The sequence below is a fragment of the Dermacentor variabilis genome, chromosome 1, assembly GCF_050947875.1.
Source record: "Dermacentor variabilis isolate Ectoservices chromosome 1, ASM5094787v1, whole genome shotgun sequence".
In the NCBI taxonomy this organism is placed as follows: Eukaryota; Metazoa; Arthropoda; class Arachnida; order Ixodida; family Ixodidae; genus Dermacentor; species Dermacentor variabilis.
This window is the reverse complement of record NC_134568.1, coordinates 264,143,457-264,159,768: the sequence shown is the minus strand read 5'-3', so window position 1 is coordinate 264,159,768 and position 16,312 is coordinate 264,143,457. Positions and strand designations below refer to the sequence as shown.

At 44.3% G+C, this 16,312-nt stretch overlaps 1 protein-coding gene across 2 annotated transcripts in view; it reads left to right on the top strand.

Moving 5' to 3' along the window:
* LOC142563836 (uncharacterized) overlaps positions 1 to 16,312 on the top strand; it is an 88,107-nt gene that overhangs the window by 22,417 nt on the left and 49,378 nt on the right. For both annotated transcript variants that reach the window (XM_075674504.1, XM_075674495.1), the window contains exons 38-54: positions 401 to 555; positions 617 to 740; positions 2,803 to 2,939; positions 3,025 to 3,211; positions 3,328 to 3,476; positions 3,561 to 3,681; positions 4,857 to 5,002; positions 5,131 to 5,251; positions 5,350 to 5,501; positions 10,620 to 10,749; positions 10,845 to 10,987; positions 11,204 to 11,327; positions 14,363 to 14,511; positions 14,802 to 14,934; positions 15,011 to 15,168; positions 15,230 to 15,341; positions 16,085 to 16,230. In XM_075674504.1, coding sequence (XP_075530619.1) covers positions 401 to 555; positions 617 to 740; positions 2,803 to 2,939; positions 3,025 to 3,211; positions 3,328 to 3,476; positions 3,561 to 3,681; positions 4,857 to 5,002; positions 5,131 to 5,251; positions 5,350 to 5,501; positions 10,620 to 10,749; positions 10,845 to 10,987; positions 11,204 to 11,327; positions 14,363 to 14,511; positions 14,802 to 14,934; positions 15,011 to 15,168; positions 15,230 to 15,341; positions 16,085 to 16,230 — 2,387 coding nt within the window. The remainder of the gene's footprint in view (positions 1 to 400; positions 556 to 616; positions 741 to 2,802; positions 2,940 to 3,024; positions 3,212 to 3,327; positions 3,477 to 3,560; positions 3,682 to 4,856; positions 5,003 to 5,130; positions 5,252 to 5,349; positions 5,502 to 10,619; positions 10,750 to 10,844; positions 10,988 to 11,203; positions 11,328 to 14,362; positions 14,512 to 14,801; positions 14,935 to 15,010; positions 15,169 to 15,229; positions 15,342 to 16,084; positions 16,231 to 16,312) is intronic.

The following is a 16,312-nucleotide window of genomic DNA, read 5'->3' as shown; positions in this document are numbered from 1 at the left end:
TACACAATAAGAGTAGGAAGAACCACACTGATCCAAACACCCTTCCATATTGATGTCAGCTATTGGCAAATAGTAGCCGCGTATGTGAATCTGCTAAATTACGAAATGAAGCGTCCATAAAAGAGTGAGAAAGGTGACTTCGCGCTACGCTTGCGAGCTCCACGCGCCGAGCACGACTTCAAAACTTGGCTGAGATGTTTACAGGAGCATATGTTACCCGCGGACTATGTTTGTTCACCAAGCCCTAGGCGGGTTCAGGGATCCTTTCAATTTTTATCTGGTTACTGCTACTGTCGTTTGTTTCGGCGACAGCATTACAAAGTGATCAGATGTCAGGTGCTCACAAGAGAGAATGACATCTATCAATCCTTGTTCTTGCTGAATTATTTGTCTCCTTCAGAGGCCTCCAGGACTACAGAACATGCGTGTACACTGGCATAATGGAGTCATGCGCTACGAACGCAACACGAATTGCCAATAGCACTGCAGTGGATCAGTACCTCTACCAGGTTATGGACAAGCACGCATCCGTGTGCCGTCCGGACACACAACCAGGTGTGGACTGTCACGGCATCTCCAGGTCGAACAGTTCAGCTCATTGCTTTTTTACATGCAGTTCCAGAATGCAACGAGAAAGTTGTCACAGAAAAACTGAGGCGCTGCAAAGGGATCATTACCTGGCTTGTCCTGCCCAACATGGAAAAACCGGACGATGACGAACAGCAGCAGCTCGCATGTTTGTGAGTAACGCAGGTCACCGGTGTTGAGCTTATTTCCGAATCTCGGACCTCAACAATGCGAGAGCGAGGCTGAGCTGCGATTGTACGTCATTGCTCACATTGCTTTAAGTACGTGGGAGGTGTGAAGAAAAATACGGAGCCGTGATTAAGGAAGTCGTTCATGCAAAGTATGGATTCATACCATGTGTACCAACTAACGTTAGCCAAACTCTTCAACGAAAAAAAATATCTTTTTTTTTGTTGAGGAGCTTGGCTAACCTTAGTTGGGGGCCCGATATAAATGTGCACCAGTCACTCATGACAGCGAACGAGACGAAGCTAAACGCGTCGGCCGAAGGCAAATGGAAATGTAAAAAAATTCATCAGGTAATGACATTTTCACCTCCTATAGCTATCTAGGCGTGCTGCCTGTGTAATGCGTTGGTCTTGCACACAAGGGTGCGCGTGAAAGTTTTAAGCTTCGTGTCTTGGCTGCAAATATATCGTTTTTTACTTCTATGTCACGAAACAGTTTTGGGAGATAGGGGCAAAGCTTCACATGTGAAGTGTTTTCGCTCGCTGGATCTAAGAGAAGGCAAGAGACAAGACCTGCTTTTTCTCATTTAGAAATACCGCTTTAGCATGAAAAGATTGGCCTCCAATTGATATTATCATTTAGGCAGATTTGACTGGCTTGGCGTACTCCAAACAAGATAACAATAATTAAGCTGTGAAGCAAGCAGAAAATTATTAACAAGCAACTTCGCAGAGGAGGGTAGAACATACACTCTAAGAAAAGTTTACACCCTTTGGAGTGCCCCTTCTGCCACACAGTGATTATCGTCATAATCGCCTTGATGCGTTTCCTTTCTTTAAAGCTGCGAGCCCGGCACTTTCCAGTAACGAACGGCGTGCGCGTTATCAGCATGATAGCATTCCCGACAGGAAAGTAGCGGGCGCGGCGTTTTCAAGAAAGGAAACGCATCAAGGCAGATGACGATTATCGTTGTGTGGCACAAGGGGCACTCCGAAAGGTGTAAACTTTATCTACTGTATCTATTGCGACATAGAATGGCCAGTTACTTTGCTCAGTTTTTTTCAGAAGACAATTAATGGGCTCATCCCACTGCGGTGCGGTGGGATGAACACGTCAATTGTCTTCTGCAAAAACAGAACAAATTAACTGGCGCTGTATGCTGCAATAGATATGTTTTACACTCCTCTGCGAAGTTTCTGGTCAATAATGTTCTGCTTGCCTCACTGCTTAAACATTGTCATCTTGTTTGGGGCACCACAAGCCAGTCAAATCTGTGTAAGTTATAAATCACGCAAAAAAGAATGGTCCGTATTATAGGAAATATTCCTTACAATGCACATACTGACGCTTTGTTTAGTAAATTTATTATTCATAACATTAACAAAATGCATAACAGATTCTTGCGTAAACTTTATACTGAATATAGATGCAATAGCTCGGAACTTGACAGCACACTTAGTACAACATGTGCCCATGCATGTCATAATAGGACCAGAGCGGTGGAAGGTTCCACGCTTACCGACTAATTACGGTCATCAAATCCCTAAATGCATTTTGCCAACTGTCCTCAATTTCTGCAATGTATCGTGTATTGACTGATGTAGTCTTTCGTTTAGAGAGGTCAAATCGTTCGTTGTTTAGTACTTTAGGCTTTATTGGATTTTTTTTCTTTTTTTTTTCTTTTTCTTCCTGTTTTCTAAGCTTATTGCTAGTACTGGAGCAGATCATTTTCTCACCGAGTGCTGCTGAACTTACGCATCTGATCCACGGTATTTGGGTAATTTATTGTTCTGTCTACTGTTGCTGTATTACTTGTAATATTATTGTTGCATCCGAATCCTGCGTTGTTGTTAAAGCCTCTGTACTGCTACTGTCATGACTTCTATTGTAACAGGGGGGTTAAGAAACTTTAAAGCCGTTTCTGCGCCTTTTCTTCTTGGCCTTCTCTATCTTTATGCAAAAAAAATGAAATGAAATGAAGTATTGCTCGCCACAGAGCTGCTTGTCAGTTATTTAATGAAAACTGCACAATATGTATAATTCTAGCGCCGTGGCTGACTACCAAGCGTGCGTGACAAAATCTACCCGCCAGTTATGCCCTAACACCAACATCTACAGTGACGACACAATGGACGATCTCACGGGAGGCCTTTACACAAAGTATAGCTCAACTTGCCGTCACAGTAAGTCTTTTCCACTTCTCACCCCCAGTGGCGCCCTTGCATATATCCGAAAAATACGCTGCCTAATCCGGTGCATGTTTGTCAGGGAAAAAGAGCACCACAACGTTAGCACCACCAGTCCAAGCGACAACTGTGCACATAAGGAAGACACCGCACTGCTCTGAAAAGTCTGCAACAAAAGCACTCATGGAATGCATGGGATTTATGCACGTGAAAGTCATGCCCAACGCCGGCGCACGGCACGATCCCGAAAAGCTGAAAGTAGCCTGCAGGTGGGCGATTGGGAATTGTGGTTTTATTCATTTTTTCCTTTTTCGTTGTTGTTCTTGAAGCACACGCGCGACGTGTGCCGCATATACTCAGTGCATGTTAATGCGTATGGTTTCAGGTCTATGAAACACTACCAGCAATGCGTTAATGAAAAAATACGAATGTGTGCAAATCACAGTGAGGTGACTGAATCTCTTCTGATAAAGTACTACACTGACGAGTTGTACCGAAAATACGAATGGACATGTGAGCCTGCCACTCCCAAAGGTGCTAATTTATGATTCGCTTAAACTCGTGTGTTACACCTTAAACGCCATAACTTATTCGCATCTTTTGTTGTTTGACAAACAGCCGTGTGTAACCCGTTTTTGGTTCTGGGGCCACTGGAGAATTGCTCCAAGCAACTCAACGCGGCAGTCCATGAGTTATATCCCGAGGAAGTCACTACATGGAAGGCAGACGCAGCCTGCACGTAAGAGCATGGTCGTAATTAGACTTTACATATTGCCAGCTGCGCGGATGAAACGTCATACTCAAATAAGCCTTGTTGACAAATGGTGTTATTGTCGCATTTTAGTCGTGTTAGGGATTGTGTATAGGCTCGTAGAGGTTATGATTGTGCCCAAGCTCGCAAAGGAACGTGCAGTAGTACCTTTTTGCTTGTGTATGCCTCATGCATAGCAGCCGGTGTTCACCGGGTTTCTTTTTTATTTATTATATTTCTTCTGTGGGGGAGGGGCAGGTATTTCATATTTTCGCGCAGAATTGGCCTAATGCTTGACAGGCTTCTCATAACTTCCCTTGGCAGTAGCGAAATCGAACGGCAAAATGCGTGGCGCCGTAGTTGACTACCAAGCGTGCGTGGCAGACCCAATAGTTATGCCCTAACACCAACGCTTATCTGGTCGTACCCAAAAAGCTCGTGAATCGCGATACAGATCATACCAAATGTTGCTATGGTATACGACGGGGGTTTCAAGAGCGTAGGCTTAAGGGCGTGTAAATATTGTTGTATACCAGACGAGCACAGAAAAACACTGAAACAGAAGGGGCACATCTGAGGAGATTGAGCTCAACAGTGTATCGTTCGTAGTCGTTCCTATAATTACAGTGTTTGAGGGGAGGGGGTAATTAACTAATTAGCAAAGTTATCTAAATGCACGCTTTAGATACAAGTATGAGTTTCAAAGCTGTAGAGCATCCTGAATAACGCCTGAAATTGTTTCCATGACACAATCTTTTGCATGGTTATTTTTCCAGGCTGTGATGAAACCCAGCAATATATTACAAAAAATTACGTCACTCTGTGCTTCTGTCGGTTATGCAGCGCACAAGCGATAAATGACCGGTTAAAGTGAAAACTCAAGCTGCAAATATGTCTCAGAAAATTTCATATCGACTTCAAACACTGCTTGCAGCTGACCCGCTGCCATTTTAGACAATGCAAACAACATAGTGTGCGGCCATAAGTGATCGGTTGAAATGCTTACTTGGGAGTGAACAGCGCACATAACGCGGGTGTTGCGCGTTTATAGTGCTTAGTGATTTGTTGGATACTCAGCAGATTCTGCGGCATATCTACAAAAAAAGCGCATATTAGTGTTACTGAGAGCGACCTCATTCATATACAATTCTGTTCATCTACAGGGCTGTCTCGATATACCAGGACTGTGTGAATTCGAAGGTGAACTTGAAGTGTGGCCTAAAAGTCTTGCCTCAAACGCCGCATGTTTTGCACTACGTTCGGGACTTGTACAACAAATACAACTGGACGTGTAAGACGGGTCAGGCTGGTAAGTCATCTCCGGTATGCCGAATCGTTATCAGCCTTCTAGCATTAAAGATACACAGGGATACGCGTTGTAACCAGTTTCTTCGCATAACATACCGCATTTGTCCCCGTGTTGCGACCCCTTCTCAGATAACTGCGACGGCAACGAGGTCATGGACTCCTTGACTGAGTGCCTCGGCTTCTTGAATGTGCTGGTCCTCCCATACATAGCGAACTCAAGCAAGAATGCGTCACTTGAAACGGCGTGCACGTATGTTTCCGATGGTCTTCCTTATATTGAATGTTCCGAGTTACAGTTAGAGACATCGCTTGGGACATGCTTTCAAACACCGGTGTTATTGCTTTCAGGGGATACCAAGAGTTCAAGTACTGCATATCGTCAGCCATCAACGCAAAATGCCCGCGCAGCCCGTACGTTCTGCGGCTGCCTCGTGTGCAGTACTTCACCCACGATCTGGTGCAGAACTACAAGTGGACGTGCGACGCTGTTCATCAGAAAAGTAAGCTGATTATACACTGCCGTGAAAGCTCGGCACATCGCACTTCCAAGCAACAGATCGCCTAACGCGTCAGACAAAAGTTGCTGCTAGCGCACTTCCTCACAGCGCTCAGCGCACAAACAGCGAAGTAATTCCACTTATTGGTGCAAGTGTCCCTATTAGCGGTGAGAAGTCGTAGTGTCGCTCTCTCGAGAGTGGCGCCACGGCCACGACGTCACTCGCTACGTGCATGCTATGAACTACGTACGCGGAAGCCGTGCTTGCTGAAGGATTTTTCGGCTGTATGCTCCTCTCATGCCTGTTATGCCCAGTGAGGCTGCGCAGCACTCCTTCACTTCCCAATTCAAACGATTCAGTGAAAACATCATCTACAAACAATTGCACCCACCGCTCATGTAAAAACCCTTAATTAGGGTCTTTGGCTTATTGAAAATAAGAAATAATAAAAAACTGCGCTTTGATTTTTCTCGAACCCGTGCGACTCGTGGAAATTTGAGGCATAGATATCGGAAGTTAAATTTAGAGTTGAAGGGGTCTACTGCTCTTGCAATGCAGGAGTTCCCCGTATGCGTCGATGCATTTTCTTGAATAAAGATGCCCGCAAATTCAGAGTGCAAACATTGGTGGCGATATGTTGGTCAAAACGTGAAGGCTCCCGTTATTACTTAGTTACGGCTGACACTACAATTTACATGGAACAGCAGCCTTGCCATTTGGTTTGAGCAATCTAAATATGCATATAAGATAGATACATGCCTGCCGAACTTCCACCAAGCTCCTATTGGCGTGATGAGTTCTTTATAGTCAAATGTAAGCATTATAATAATATGTTAAAAGAACTGTCAGGCTGGCGTTTTTAAGGAATTAGCTTGCTACTACTGTCTCCGTTCTCTGCAATTTAAGTGTGTCCCGTGCAACTAATGAGGCTTCGACTTCCTGTTGGCTGCAATTGTACGGTCTCAGAGGCATATATAGTCCAAAAAGTTGGCCCGAGCACCGACGTCACCTTTGCAAAACCAATGTTTCAATACTTTCTTTTTTCAGACAACTTATTTCTTTAAATTACAGACCCGAGTTGAGCCTTTAGCATTAAAAACGATTAAGTACTGGCCACTGCCTTTCCGTATACAGAAAATAACTAATAGTCTCAACTCCTTTCACTTTTAAGTTAGTGGCTCTTACAATTGGTGTCAAATAACCTATTTTCAGTAATTTATTACAGAGCAAACGGCGCAGGCAGATTCTAGATTTCAGTGTCAGTTCAGTCCTAATGCTACTGCCGCATATTTCACTTGACAAATGCGAACATTAGGTGTGTTACCACATACTAATGGCAGTGACAGAGCAAGTTTTAACGATTTAAATCCAAGGTAAATATTGCAGAAGTTAGGTGCATCAAGCATTTGTTACATGCTTGTTGCACCGCAGCAAACATTCCTCTAGTTTCTTATCAGATGCTTGATCCCATTTTTTTACGTTTAGGCTGTGTCACCTTAACTGCTGTGCGAGGGCTTAGAACCGCGCATGAACAGTTTGCGACGTGCTGCAGAGAGCTTCGTCGGCCGGCAGTGCAAACGCTGTCTTTGATAAATATATTGTTGAGTAGTCTTTACAAGCATTTACCCATGAATAAACCGAAAAAAGTTGTTTGAAAGTGTCGTCAGAAGTGTACTAGCATAGCGAACTAGATCAAACAAATAGAAACACTGTGGGAGGCCATTCGTACGACGATCGGACTCTAGCAGATGACACAAACGAATCCTGATTGTGACGTCACGCGACCGCCGCTCGCAGACCTGTAGGCCGTGCTGGGGGCCACGTGTAGGCCGTATACGTAGGCTTTTTGTGATGTCTAAATGCATGATTATATGCGTGACATTGTACTGTAAGCTTATTATCAGATAGGTGGGACTACTATGCAACGGTAGCCTATGACTCATTTCTTCAGCAAATTCCTAAAATTATGTTTACCATTTATCTGGTCGTACCCAAAAAGCTCGTGAATCGCACTACATATAATCCAAATGTTGCTATGGTATACGACGGAGGTTTCAAGAGCGTAGGCTTGGGCGTGCGAATATTGTTGTATCAGACGAGCACAGAAAAACACTGAAACAGAAGGGGCACATCTTGGGAGATTGAACTCAACAGTGTATCGTTCGTAGTCGTTCCTATAGTTAGTTAGCAAAGTTATTTAAATACTTGTTTTAGGATACAAATATGGGTTTAAAAGCTGTGGAACATGCTCAATAACGCCTAAACAAGTTATTTCCATCACACAATCTTTTACGTGGTTATTTTTCTAAGCTGTGATGAAACCCAGCAAAGTATGTAAAAAAAACGTCACTCTGTGCTTCTATATCTGGTATACACTATATCTACATACACTGTACACTATATCTGGTATATATATATCACGTATCCCGTCTGGTCGTGACACTTGCAGCCACAAAACAACGGAAGCTCAAAATCAACATTATTATCTGTACAACTCCTTGTTTATGCATCGTCTGGCAACCTTCCTTCTTGAAGTTGCAACAGCTGGCCTTACTCAAGTGTGATGTTCGGCACTGAGAGGATATTTACTTTACGGTGCTCTCAATCTTTTCTAAATATTTTAGCAAGCTCTTAACATAAGCTGACCGTTCTAAATACACCACATATCCGCTGACAGTTGTGTCTTTAGAAGCCGCACGTTACCTTAGAACTTTGGAATGCGCTCGCCGGATGCACAGACCAATGAACCAGCGATTGCGCGAAGGAAGAGAAAAAGCGTTATGACACCGTGCCTGCGCCACGTCAGCAGGCAAAGCGGGATTGGCAACAGCGCTAAGGCAAACGTGCTGTCTGTGCCAAACAAGCTATAAAGCTTGTTTATAACGCCAGCTGCCGCAGCACCAAAAAGGAAGGTTGCCAAACGAGCCACAAAAGAGCCTTGGTACAGAGTGAGACCAGTGCTTACGCGCTTCCGCTGTGCTGTGGCAAACATTCCTTCAGTCAGGCTAAATAATGTGTGAAAGACAAAATTTAGGAGCACGCGAATGAGTTAAGCAATGCTGCAGCCGAGGATATCAGCTCGTACTGTAAAACTGTCGATCTGTGGACCGATAGTGCAAGATGATAGAAAGTAGTCCGCCGACCACACTAGCTGAAAAAGAGAGGGGAAAGCGCAATTACCCCAATCATTTAAATAAAAAATTAGATGGTTGTACTTGCCAAAACCACGATCTGATTGAGGCACGCCGTATTGGGGAACTCCGGAAATTTGGGCCACCTGAGATTATTTAACGTGCACCTAAATCTAAGTTACACGGGTGTTTTCGCATTTCACCCCCACTCTCAATCATTTGCGAGAGCGGCCCAAGAATGTTGGCAGTATCGCATTACGTTTTAATGCGTAGCATTATATGGCCAGCCGTTCGGAAAATCCATGTGAAGCCAGAAAACTCCTTTCCCCATATAGGGCGACAATGCGCAGTTTGAGCCTTTTGTGTGCGCGGTTGATAGCCATCCGAAGTGCAGTGACAAACGATTGTCCGTAATATCAACAGGCGCGCCGGCGTAAAACATTCTACGAGCCCTTCCGCTTTCGCCGTTCCCTATACGTAGAAAGGAGACATTGAACCTAGGTCAGAATTGGGGATAGCAAGCAGTATGGGACGTCCTGGTAATTTAAATTATGGACTTTTACGTACCAAAACAATGATATGATTATGAGGCACGCCGTAGTGGGGAACTCCGGCTTAATTTTGCCACTTGTTTTTTTTTAACGTGCACCCAATGCACGGCGCACGATCGTTTTTGCATTTCGGCACCGCAATGAAATGCGGCCTCCGTGGCTAGGATTTGATACCGCGATCTTGTGGTTAACAGCGCGACACCATAGCCTCAAGGCCACCATGGCAAATGTCGGACGCCCTGGTAAACACCTTACCAGCGAGATTGGAAGGTGACTAAAGGAAACCCAAAAAGAGAGGATGCGCCACTTATGCATTAATTACGCATGCTCGCGCAGCGCCCCCCCCCCCCTCCGTTTCCTTTGACGGCATCAACGCTTTCGTTATGCCCCGCCGGGCATAACGCAAATAAATTAAGCGGAACCTTCCTGAACGGGAACTGTCGAAGATATGTACAGCGTTATATGGCGGTAGGCGGTGGTGCGGAATGTATATGTTCGGAAATGTAAATATGTGTATCTCTCTGTTAGTACTCCTAACGCATACATAAATAAGTAACGCATACTAGATCAGCATAATCCCACGGACGTCATTACCACGCACAACACCTTCCGCCCGACAGCGACCGCTATATAATGCTACGTATATCTTGGACAGTTCCCGTTCATTGTAATTCCACAATTTTTTCTTTATTTCTTTTTTACGTGATTTTAGTTTTTTGCCCGTCTATTACGCGGCGGTCGCCCCTCAAGGGCCAAAGGCAGTACAGAATTGTGGATGCTTGGGCTTGTTAGTTCAACATTATGATAGATCGTAGCACGGGAACACAGAGACAGAAAAGGAGACGACGCAAGAGCACACACAAGCATGAAAATTAGCGAAAGCTATAGTTGCTGCTTCAATATTATATGCCACGTGTTTGGAGTAAGGGCTTGTTGTTAGCACTGCGTTCGTGTGCGTTTCACCATCACGGTGTTGTTTTACGTTGGTCTGCTGCATCATTATTTGTGTGCCAGATACTTCGATCTTTAACCGTATAGGTTATTTGTAATAGCCGCCCTTCCCATTTTTGTAATAGTTACAGTTCCTGTCACTGTGTCAGCTGGATACGATCAAGGGGTAGTTCCAGCATTTCGGTCGTGTTGTGGTGACCACTGCGTCACAGGTGTTGTTCTCGCCATTCCGTTCTGAAGCATTCGTAAACGAAGTAAACGTATTTAAAGCTCTGCATTTCCTAAAAATAAGCGCAGCAGCGCACTAGTTAATAAAAATGTTGCAAATGGTAGCTTGCCTGCTTTCAACTATTGCGTCACAACAGGGGCATTACTACTTGCGGATTCAGATCAAGAACGCATCATTCGATGAAGCATGCTACAGAATCCCGGTAATGAATTTTCACGTGAAGGTCACATCGAGTGCTTTCTGAATGGCTCCTTTTCAGAACGACAAGCATGCCGAAGCGATGAGCTTGTAGCACAACTGGAGAAGTGCTATAGCGACCACGTAAAAACGAAAGTGATCCCGAATGCCGACCCTGGAAGTGGGCTGGAAAAACTTCAACGTGCCTGCAGGTAAGTCAGGATCATCTGCGCTACGCACTAATATTTCTTCACGGGCATGCTTCTTCGCGCTGCTTATTGCCGAATTTGTCTTCACTCATCCGCAGTGCACTCAACACGTACCAGGAATGTGTAAACGAGGAAATTACGGGCAGCTGCGCTGGAAACCAAGGTCAGGTGCTCCTACTAGATGCAGTGAAGAATTATACCTATTCCGTGTACGAGGAATACCAATGGACTTGCGACAATCGTGAGTAATTACCTACGTCCGAACCTTCTTTTAGCCAACACAGTTTTAGCCAACACAGCCCTTTATCCTTTTTTACTTAAAACTTGTGGTTTTCTGCAATACATGTGGTTTTCTGCAAACGTAAAAAGATCACTTTAGGTACTTCTGTAAAAGCTTTTATCTGAGCAACGTCACTCTCATCTGTACGTGCCTCTTCTTCTTTTTTCTTTATTTTAGACCCTGATTGCAACAAGAACAGTCTCCTGAATGAACTCACCAGTTGCAAAGGAATAATGACGACGAAAGTAATACCAAATGCCGTTAACATATCCGACGTATCAAAGCTTAGTGAAGCATGCCGGTAAGTTTTTTGCTCATAAAAATAAAGAATGTGTGACGTAATACGTCAATAATGGGATGTTCAATTTTTTTTTATGTTCAATTTCTCCACTGAACATTTTTAACGGTATATTTCTAACACTAACGTCCCGACCATGAGTACGTACCAACTCGCCCAACTTTCGGTGTTCAAATAGCGGTATGTTTTGATCTTTTCGTCTGCTTGTTTTTTTTTTAGGGGAGGGGGGGGTGCATCTTTATTTTCTTCCTCCTCTTTTTCTTTTCATTTTTTTGTTTTAATTTCGACTTATTTGATTTTGAGCATTCTTCTTTTTGTTAGACACGCAAATGTAATCATATTTAATTCGATGTTTTCTGGCGTGCTCAAATGCAAGTAAGCACAGCCTTCAGCCTTCAGCTATGCAAGTATAATTTTCCTACAACATGCAGCAAACGCTCGTAAACACTGGACCTAAATTCAGGAAGCTTTCCTTTCGTAAAAAGGGGTTGTCACTTGCCACTTGCCTTCGCTAATAATATGGTAGCTATAGCGACTGACCGGCACCTGTTATTACGAAACGTCATACCGTACGAACTGCTTTATGACAACTGGCCCTACTTTGCTTCACTGCTTCAGCGGCACGGCACTAATACATGAGGGGTCACATAGCCCCACACATAAACAATCGACTGAAAAAAAGTCGTCAAATAACAGACATCGGTTGTAAAAGCTTCAAGTGAATATAATAATATTTAGGGTTTTACGTGCCAAAACCACTTTCTGATTATGAGGCACGCCGTAGTGGAGGACTCCGGAAATTTTGACCCCCTGGGGTTCTTTAACGTGCACCTATATCTAAGCACACGGGTGTTTTCGCATTTCGCCCCCATCGAAATGCGGCTGCCGTGGCCGGGATTCGATCCCGCGACCTCGTACTCAGCAGCCCAACACCATAGCCACTGAGCAACCACGGCGGGTCAAGTGAATATGAGTGCTGGTGAAAGAGTGCGAACACAACATTTCTGTTTTGTTGATAGACTAGTGATGTTACCCTTAGTGCCTCTGGAACTTCGTTTTTGCAATATCGTTTAGCTTGTATGGGCATGACCTACTCTATGCCTAAACTGGGTTATATCGGCTTCAGATCACGCGGCCTTTTAGCGCTCTCAGTATTCTTTTTCAGGGCTTCAAGTGATTACGTTACAGAAAAACTTCTCAGGAAAAACACCTAAAGCAAAAAAAAGCATCTTTCTGGCTTGTTTGGTAGAGCGCCAACTGTTTATAGCGCAGTGCAAACGACAGCAGCTGTAACAGCAGGGAGCGGTCGCACGACGAAGAGCACGTGCAATGTACAGCACTGTTCGGAGGCTGATAAAGCTGTTTTTGCAACGCAACGCCAAGGACAAGGACGGGGGCACTCAACAAGAGCTGTATATGCCCTCATGTCTTAAACTTCAGCTATGGATGACTACGTCTGACGTTCTGGTGCTGAGCGCGAGGAGGTAAAGGGGCCACTTTCGAATAATGCAAAAACGCTCGCGAACCGAGCTTTGGATGCACGTTGAACTATACCAAAGCCAGGTGGTCAAAATTAGTACGGCGCCCTTTACAACAGCGTACCTCACAACCCCTATGTTGCGTTGTGACGTTAAACCTTTGAAGGACACAACAAGGAAGCGCATCAGTTTGCATGTAACTCATTACGAGTGCGTTCTTCATCAGATATTGTTTTCGAAGAATTAAATTCTAAATCTGACAAGACTGTTGTATGCGAGAAAAAAAAAGGGAGGGGGGACACATTTTCCCATTGTTCCCCCAGGCAATTCAGAACAGGGAAGACATCACATGTCATAGTTCCGCAATTCCATCCCCACATGGATGCCTATAAATTGATCAGAAGCAGCCTGTGTCCTATAGTACACTATGCAAGCAGCATGCATGCATGTAGTGCACGCTTTTGTTGTATTTACTGAGCGCCTTTCTGTGCCCGCATCGTACTTAAGGTGTGCCCACTGTCACAACAGTTCTCATAAAGTCGCTTTTTTGGAAATTATGACAGGCTATTTATTTCTTATATATAGCGCTGCGCGTATGGTAAATTGAGCTGCTCAGCCTGACTAACACCATAAAGCGGGCACATTTCATTTACGCACTTTTTCAAGTATCATTAATGAACTTATATGGGTGGCAATAAGCTAAGGCCTTTTGTGTGTCTTTACTCTTACGCAAGAAAATGTTTTCGCTCAAAAGAATGCTTATTTGTCGTTGTGGTGTCTTGAGCAAAGGCGCAAGGAATAACAAAATATAGTGGGCAATGAAAGCACATTCATTCCTTGTTCATGTATATCAAATTAAGCGAAAGGAAAAATACTGTTCTAGCGAAGACTATGATTATAACCAATAACCACCAAGAAACGTTCAATCATAGTTGTTATATGCAACCGCTGTAAGGAGCATAAGGTTACCCTGAAAAATGGGACCCATATGAACCGCTTTCCATCAAAGGGTTAAACATAGGCCGCCTATTTCATGTCCCTTCAGACCTGCGTCTTGTCCTTTATTCAAGGACTCGTTGTGCAGCGTCTCCGCCTGCTTCTTCCCATTTCCTACAGCGCAAGAACAACTCTTCGGTATAAGAAAAGGACAGCGATAGACGAAATACACAGCGTCGCTGTCCTTGTCCTTCGCGCTGTACATTATTTTTGATCATGAATTACCAACTAGCCCAAGCAACCACCCTAGTTAAGAAAAGGGCACTGAGGAGAGCCGCTCTAGTCCCTGTAACAGCAGGATATGGCCTGTGCTGCTTGCAGCCAGCGGCAATAAAGTAGGCAAACAGTGCGCATGCGCCGTTGGCGGTTTAGTGATAACGCGAGCCCTTCTTCAGCCGCAGTGACAGTGCGTCGCGAACGGTAAACAGACTCGAAACTATCGGCACGCGAGCGCCGCGAGTGCTGCGTGTGCGGCGCTTCCTGAAACTTTGCTGCGCTTGTTTTATGGCTTCCTTGTATCGCCGCGTTATCTCCGCCTGATCGCTCTTATCTCCGTTTGCGCAGGGGCACTCGCCTTTACCAGGACTGCGTCCGTCAGAAAATGACCGCTAAGTGCTCTGCGGAATCGCCATTGTTCCTTCTTCCTGAGGTGGCCCACTTCTCCTTTGCGACGTACAACAAGTACAACTGGACTTGCTTCCGCAAACGAGAAGGTAGACAACTCGTTAGCCAGCGCTTTCGTCGTGTGAATACGTTTAGGCAACGAAGTAGTAATCATACAGTGGTGATACTCTAGTGGCTTCGGAACTAAAAATAACTTGTAATGAAAGTACAAGTGTGAAAATACAATTGTTTAGTGCTCTAAACCTTTAATAGAAAACTGGCAAAATTTCTCTTCCGTCTCCTGATAATTGCAACTTCTGAAAATCTTCGCGTGCGTATTAGCAGGTCTGCATCTTTTCGTGGTAATGAATTATTCGTCTATTCTTTTTGTCGCCACTAGGACGAGCCAGCGAGACTACAAACAAGATTGGAATCGTCAAACAGCTCAAAGAATGCTACGGATTTATACTTTTCGGTGTCAAGCGGCCTCTTCGGAACAATTTCAAAGATAAAGCAATGCGTGAAGCCTGCCTGTGAGTTTTTCATTTTTCACTGAGACCATTATTATGTGATAGAGGGGGAAAAAAGTCAACTTGCCTTCTTTCACAGGAGCGTGAAGGACTATCAGAAATGCGTACGAGCGAAGCTCGATCACTTCAGCAGCCAGCACGTGTCACTGCCGGATAGCCAAGATGTGAAGTACTACTCTGCCCGCCTGTATAGCAAATACAACTGGACCTGCGACAGCTTGAGCGTTGGACTAAAAAGTAAGCTTCGCGCTGTCTGTCTCACGTTGCAAATGCTCTACACTGACGACTTGTATTTCAGGTCACCAGTGCAATGTCGACACGCTTGAGTCTGGCCTGAAACAATGCAAAGGTCTTGCGGACTACGCAGTAGCTCAGGAAAAGAACAAAACCGACCTGAACAGCGTTTGCGAGTAAGTATTGAATGGCGACGTTATCAAGATGTCTTTTCAATTGAGACACAAATCAAGCACATTTGCGATGCTATATATTCTGATTGACCCAACGTAAGCGTCAAACAAAAACGAAAAAACGAAATGCAACACGAAAACGAAGACACAGCAATGAATAATGGAAATCGCTTGTTCATGCACTACTTGTCGTGTCTGTTGGCGGTTTTAGCATTTCTACAACAGCAGCGACCGCTAGGCAATGTTCTTAAACGCGATAGTTTTATTTTCAAAACATGCAGCGTCTGCGCGTAACCAGGCCTACGATCCACGTTGACGAGGAATTCGACGCTTATTTGTTCTCTTTTACTACAGATTTGTTTTTTTTTGTGCTGAAATGTACAAGTGTGACTGTACCTGCCGTTTGCGTGTATTGCTGCCACCTTGACATTAGAAAAAAGGGCAGAATTATCAACACGTAAACAGACAACTGCCCAAAGAATAAATAAAAATGTATAATTTGAGAGAAGGACCTCAAGATGCAATCTATCATTTTCCGTGTTCGTATTTTGTGCTATGTGATCATTACACATGGAACTTCCTTAACCCTTGCGGCTTCAAAAATATATAAGCCACCACTGGAAAAAATTTGTTCATCTAGATTGTTATCATACCATGCTTAGCCGCTTGCTTGAAGGATGTTTCCAACGTCCATTTCACGTTTGTTAGCCATAACCATGAGCCGTGCGCACTATTCATTACTGCAGGTATTACCTGGACCACCAAACATGCGTAGAAAGCCAGCTTCAAGAATGCCGGTTCTTCCCTTCAGTACTCAAGCTTTCACGCATTCGAAGACACACAGGGCTTCTCAACGACAGTTACAAGAGCTACTGTTCTTTCTTAATGCCAGGTCTGCACTATAATATTTTTCTACATTTGTCAATGAGATCTAAACGAGGATGACACCTTGAAAATTATGGTTACTGTTGTTT